This window comes from Pecten maximus, chromosome 2 (genome assembly GCF_902652985.1).
Source record: "Pecten maximus chromosome 2, xPecMax1.1, whole genome shotgun sequence".
Lineage (NCBI taxonomy): Eukaryota > Metazoa > Mollusca > Bivalvia > Pectinida > Pectinidae > Pecten > Pecten maximus.
The window spans coordinates 21,693,771-21,700,652 of NC_047016.1; the positions used below are offsets into that span (position 1 = coordinate 21,693,771).

A 6,882-nucleotide genomic window follows, 5' to 3' on the forward strand; every position below is an offset into this window, starting at 1 on the left:
GTAAAGCTAATACAGTGCAGTTCCGTTTATCTTAAACGGAACTCGGAACTGGACCAAAACCAATAAAGCTAATACATAGTATTTCAGTTTTTCTTAAACGAAACTCGGAACTGGGACCAAAACCAATAAAGCTAATACATAGTATTTCAGTTTTTCTTAAACGGAACTCGGCACCAGTTCCGAGTTCCGTTTATCTTAAACGGAACTCGGAACTGGTTCCGAGTTCCGTTTTACTTAAACGGAACCCGGAACTCGGAACTCGGAACCAACATCAGGCTCCCTGTGCCACCCGATCACCCAACAGTTAGATAAGATATAATAATAATAAAAATAGATAAAAATAAAATAAAGATAAAATATCATATACATGTTTTATATGTGGAAAATATCATAAGGTTAGGATTATATTATTTTCATCTAGGGAGTCATCGGTTTATTCCAAAAACAAGACACTACAGACAATACAGAAACTATAAATCAACAGTCAGTATCGCGAAGGTAACATATAATAGACAGAAATATACTGATACCCATATCAACATACATTTATTAAAATTTGGTTGCAGTACGACACACTCTATGACAAATTTTCTTTTTCTTTTTGATGAGACCGAGATTTTTTAGTCCTTTTCTGTTGTTGTTGTTGTTGTTGTTGTTGTCCACGTATAGGTGGTAATTCCGTTGACCTGGGTGTCGTATTTACAGGGAGAACGTGTGCACCAAAAGCTGTCAAGTGGTGATCCTGGTAATAAAAAATGACATTATTGCTATTCGAAATGAAAGGGTAGAGCAAAGCACCAACACTGACTGTAATCTGATATCAACATTCTGCTTTAACACAAACGGAACAAATCGGCCATAAATCGAAAAGGGAATTTTAACAAAAATCAACAAAATGAGGATGAAATACGAACGAAAAATATAAAGTTGCATGAAGACCTTCAGTATGAGAAGAATACAACCAGACCAGGAGTGTCAGCATCTGCTGCTTCATCGACGATAGCCATACAAATCTAGGTCACAATCTCAAAATGAGAACTATGGTGGTGACAACGGAACACCTAGGCATACAGTACCGACAAGCATCAAACACGATAGAATAATACCATGATGTCGCCCATAAAGCTTCTCTGTGGTATTTATCAACATGCATCTCTAGAAACCTTGTTAGGTTGACATCTGTTACAGAAATCGTTATAATCAGGGAAAAATACCTTGAATATCGAATCAGCTGAGTCACTAGTACTATCGTTTAAACTTTATAGCTAGAACATTCTACCAGCACGAACAATTTGAATAGCCATTCATAATACTTCCATTTCATTAAAACAACATACTTCAATTTAGTCTACATGTATATAGAATAGTTTGACCTGTATAAGTTTAAGTTTAAATCTAAAAGTTGAATACCCACCTCAAATTTGCCTTCGAATCTCACCGCAAGTAAACAACAATACATACAAATGATATTTTTCGTACTTTCATTATACTACCCGGTTCTCATATAATATGCACTGCTTGTGATGAAGGACACATTTTGTTTTGACAGCTTTCCCATAGGGAGACAATTCAAAACATTCTCTAAAGTAGAGATTATTTCTCCTAGCGACTTCCACTGAGTAATATATGTGTTATCTACTTATTGAATCACAAGAACTTGACGCAACAACAATCAATGATATTAAACTTGATGTTATTGTCTATTTGCTTGCGTTTCCGGTACGTGCCCGGGACATAGCATATCATACATACAGATCTTAGCCACATATTGCTAGGCCAAATATTTTATTTAGCTGAGCTGTTTACACAGCAGTACCCTCTACCTGCATGGCCAATGTAGGCACGGTTCCACTAGGATGATTTCTCTGTGTATGTGATGTGTCTTCTCTCCTTTTACGCTTCTACAAGAGGAAGAAATATCATGTAACATATATAATAAAACCGTGTTATTAATGATGGATGTATTACGAAAACTGTCCTGCCCACTAGGGAATGTCATTGCAATTCCAGCCCTGATTGGTGCGGAAATACGTCCCCATCGTTATAGACACACAAACTACAACACTTGTTGCAAGATTGAGTATTCAGTACATCAGTAAGAGGCCATAATCGTGATTAAGGAGAAAATTATTTCTAAACCAATTCATCGTTACGATCGATCATAACGATTATTTACCGATTTTCAGCATTCAGAAATCGTGTTCCTCGCGTAATATGCAAATTAAAGAAGGTTTCATACTTTCACATTATATAGTTATGTCTCTTAAAACGGAGATGTTTTTATGTGGAAATATCGCAAAGCCAATATTTTTCACCACATAAAACATGAAATAACTTAAACAAAAAAAATTGTACGATATGTCATACAACAGGAAAATTGTGCGCTGAATATATCAATACATAATGAATGAAGAATAAGTGCTAGAACAATCGATCATCTTTAACTGCAAACCTCAATTTCAGCGTTATTGTCTTACCTTTATAACGATTAACACAGAACCGATTATCTCAATAGAAAAGACAGTGACAACGACGACAACGATGATTACTACTGGTTCTGGGTTCGTTGTGGTTTCCGGTGAAATAATTGTAGGACATTGCTTTATAGGATCTTTCCGTGGGCAATCAATTGCTAAGTTACCAGAAACTGTTAAAATACAATTCAACAGACTTTCATATGTTGTTAATAACCAAATGAAATATATCTAGTTTAGAAATACATTTATTGGATAACACATTGTTTAATACAATAAGCAAACATTGGATTTATCTACATGTATATAGCTCAGCAAGTAACGATGGTGGTTTGGTTAAGTATTGTTTAACGTCCTTTCAACAGCTATTATTTAAGGACGGCATCCATGTAAGCAAGATGCAACCGCGTGGTGAATGTATGTGTGTTTTGGGAGGCTTCCATATGTGTTCGTCTCCTTGCTTTAGCGTGTATCTGATGCCGACTTTATAGTGCTGCCTCATTGAAGCATTCTGCCAAAGTCACCCAGCAGGACACACTACCAGGTCACATTATATTGACAACGAGCGAACCAGTTGTCCCTCTCCCCAAATACTTGGCGTTCAGCGAGAGTAGCAACTACTGTTTTTATAGACTCAAGACTAAAACAAAAGCCGAAGTGAGTCGTGTCAAGTGAGACATTAAAGAAGAGGAGAGATCAGATCCCAAATTTAGTCGATCATGCCATACGGACAACAGATACAATTCTTACGCCCTCCCTGAAGGACAGTAATGATGTGATGATTGGCGTTCCCGCAAAATGTCAAGATCCATTCCCATTGAAATAACTAGTTATTGTTAAAAGAATACCAAGATTTATTCCAAAAGTTAGCATTCGATGCATTGTTCTAAAGTTTATAGCTATTTTAGAAGTGATACCAGATCTGTGATAAGTTTTGTTATTAAACCAGAATAAATAGAGGATATTGAATGGTTTCCCGTTTAATATAACATATATTTCACGAGTATGACAGAATATCGATATAAAATGTCGAAATATTCTGTCATACGAGTGAAATATATGTTATATTAAACGGGAAACCATTCAATTTTCCTTTTTATTGCATTTTATATACTTTAAAAATATAACTAGAAACATCGGAAAATTAATAGTATCAACAAATGAGGAAATCAGTAACATAATTCATGACGTCATCTCGTTGTGACGTTACTCAACGTCAACTTGACGGCGCCATTTCGAAAGGATTGATCAACGCAATTTAATCGTTTTCTGCTGTTATCGGAGAAGTGAGTATTTTGTCAAAAGCTAGTCCGAACATTTCAGACATACAGCAAAATAACCAAGTTATCTATCTTCGCTTCGACTGGAAAAATTGGCAAGTTTCAATGTGGTGAATACCAAGGTTCGTACTAATTGGTCAAAAACGAAAAACCTATATTTTCACTGCAAAACTTATGTTTTCACTAAAAAATATAACTTTTATTAGTTTGATGAATAAAGGATATTGAATGGTTTCCCGTTTAATATAACATATTTCACGAGTATGACAGAATATTGGTTTTTTCACGAGTGCGAAGCACGAGTGAAAAATATCGAAATCTTCTGTCATACGAGTGAAATATATGTTATATTTAACGGGAAACCATTCAATTTTCTTTTTATTGCATTTCATAAACTTAAATAAATAGTGCCAAAAAGTGCGGGAATCAGTAATGACGTCATCTATTTGTGACGTTACTCCACGTCAACTTGACGGCGCCATTTTAAAAGGACTGATCAACGCAATTTAATCGTTTTCTGCTGTTATAGGAGAATCTGTGCATGGCTAGCTAACGTCAAGTGAGTATTTTGTCAAAAACTAGTCCGAAAATTTTAGAAATACAGCAAAATAACCAATTTATCTATCTGCGGTTTGATTAGAAAAACCTGCAAGTTTCAACGAGGTGAATACAAAGGTCCGCTTTCATTGGTCAAAAACGGAAAACTTATATTTTCACTGCAAAATCTTATATTTTCACTGCTCATCGCTGCAGTAAAAATATAAGTTCTATTAGTTTGATAAATTTCTATATTTCACTGGCAAAAATGCAATAAATTTCTATATTTCACTGGCAAATATGCAATAAAGGTTTCTATTTTCCTTGTTGACTTTACACAAGGATTTATTTGCTAGTCTCATCTGTAGTTCCTTGGAATGATAGATAATATTTTCTACTACTAAAACATAAGTCGACCATGAACATGTCAAAAACATATAGAAAAACGTACATGCTATACTAAATGTATGTGTAAATATTTACCAATCAGGAAAAACTTTTGTGTGGTTAGGTTTTGCAGTTGTCAACGGTGTGTTGTGGTACATTTTCATTCAGAGATCAGATTAACATTTTAATGATACATGGCACATACATGACGTCAAAATGGTGTCACATCACCCATTAGAAAGACCAAGGTAATTTATCAAATAAAACAAATCTCAATTTAAAATTAATTATGTCGAGTATAAGATTATGAAATTGTTATCGAGCTGTTACTTATTTCACCAGAGGCAGAAGTGACATGTATAAAGAAACCAATAGCAAAGGCCATGAGACACAGTCGAACTATATTAAGATATAACATGTTTTCACATGCTTGAATTATTTCATACTTATCTCTCAAAGAATGCGTTCATTTTGTAGGCGGAAGTTTTGCTATAATATAGAGACCAACCAACCAATTGTTTTCCCATAGACTTTAGTGTTAACGTTTTGGAGTATTTCACTCCAATTCTTGAATTCAATATGACAATTATGGTTTATAACAAAAGTTTAGGGTCTGATATAACACCTAATAAAAAAAAAAGTTGGGTCCTTCAGCTCAAATTTTCTCCAGGGTAGCCATTTTGAAAATGGGTGAATTTCGCAGTAAAAATTCTCAAAAATCTTAAATGTTTACATGTTAATTGTTATTACCTGAACTTTTTGGAAAAAAATCAACCGGACTTACGAAATTAATATCAACATTTCTTATTGATAGTTACCTATCAGGCTAGATATTTATTTTCTCGCTTCATAACATACTGGCCAATCAGTGGCTGCCATACATTTTATTCTTGGCTCAACTTTCTATACACAGGGGCTGTTTCAAAAATCTATTTTTTCAATTGGTTGGTTGTTCCCTATATTGTTGCCTTTACCGAGTTGAACCAAATACACGAGTTCATTTCGATTGTGTAACGGATAGAACAATTGAGGATTAGATCAAAGTATTAGGGTAAAAACCATGTCTTTTCAGCGGGTCTGACATTCTACATCTGAATGACATATAATCACACACCTGTGCACATATTTGGTTGCTTTGTAAAGCACTGACGACACAAAGTATGTTTTGTTATCTTATTTTAGTACGCACCCTTAAATGCCAACCAGAACAACCCCTGGTTACTGACAAGGCTGGTATAGTATATCTCCATGTAGTTGTCGTTACTGGTTGCTAGGGTACGAAGTTTGTACTCTGAAGAGACATCGTTATCAGTACAACCAATGGTGTACAGTGTACCAGAGGTATCGTTCATCACCATAGTCTGGTTACAAGTCACGTTATCAAGTTGAAAATTAATGTGAAGTCCATATATAGCGATGCTCTTGTAGCAGTCGGTTTCCAAAGAACATGTCATTGATGTGTTTGACGTCATCAATGGGTATGTGCTGCCTTGGAGGTAGAGAATGGACCCGTCTCCGTCGTTGGTCATGTTGACGGACGGAAAACGACCAATTTTTGACTCTAAACATATGTGAAAAAGATCATGGTTAAGGTGTTTTTGGAGTTTGTGATGACTTCTAGATAGAGGTTTGCTGTTAAGGAAGATGTCTTTGATACCTCGTTACGTCAAACAATATTTAGAATTATAACTACAATCAGTAGTGGAACTAATCAAAGACAAGTAAATAGAGCAACGTATTTCCTATGCAATTGGCAAATGTTATCGTCAGCTGAAGCTAAACAGTTATGTCCCGTCTGGATCACTTAAACGAAATTTATAGCCCACTGATGTACGGTATTACATTGTAAAACCCAATATAGATTACACGAAATGCAATAATATTCTACATGTCAAATACATAGCAAAGAGGGACAGTGAGTATAACCTTCCACATGTGTCTTTGTTTACATCCACCTCGTAATCCATTTCTATTTAGGTGACGGCGCACGTGCTTCATCGACCACACCGCAACACACGCACGCGATTTCCAAACACGGTCATGTACTTGACTGCTTTTTGAAATGAAAGGTTTTATTTGTTACGTCATAACTGTGCGCTACGGGAGATTGATGACGTCATAAAAGACAATGACCAAAAGTACACACACATATGAAATGATAACTTTATGATAAAAAATATACACACTTATAAATGGTGTAAAGG

The 6,882-nt window shown here is 35.3% G+C and overlaps 1 protein-coding gene across 1 annotated transcript; it reads right to left on the bottom strand.

Moving 5' to 3' along the window:
• Window positions 1-535: 535 nt before the first annotated feature.
• Window positions 536-6,207, bottom strand: LOC117342001. The gene is made up of 4 exons (XM_033903946.1): window positions 5,905-6,207; window positions 2,478-2,705; window positions 1,824-1,901; window positions 536-742 (listed from the first exon to the last, which is right to left on the bottom strand). The coding sequence occupies exons 1-4, from the start codon at window positions 6,205-6,207 to the stop codon at window positions 578-580; spliced, it is 774 nt and encodes a 257-aa protein (XP_033759837.1). The 3' UTR covers window positions 536-577.
• Between the last annotated feature and the right edge of the window lie 675 nt (window positions 6,208-6,882).

Excerpts from the sequence above, each read along its gene's own strand:
- LOC117342001 (XM_033903946.1), bottom strand. The coding sequence starts at position 6,207 with ATGACCAACGACGGAGACGGGTCCATTCTCTACCTCCAAGGCAGCACA. Across the intron at positions 2,706-5,904 it reads AGATATACTATACCAGCCTT|ATATATTTCATTTGGTTATT; the intron begins GTCAGTAACCAG and ends TTTCTAAACTAG. Across the intron at positions 743-1,823 it reads TGCCTACATTGGCCATGCAG|GATCACCACTTGACAGCTTT; the intron begins GTAGAGGGTACT and ends TTTTATTACCAG.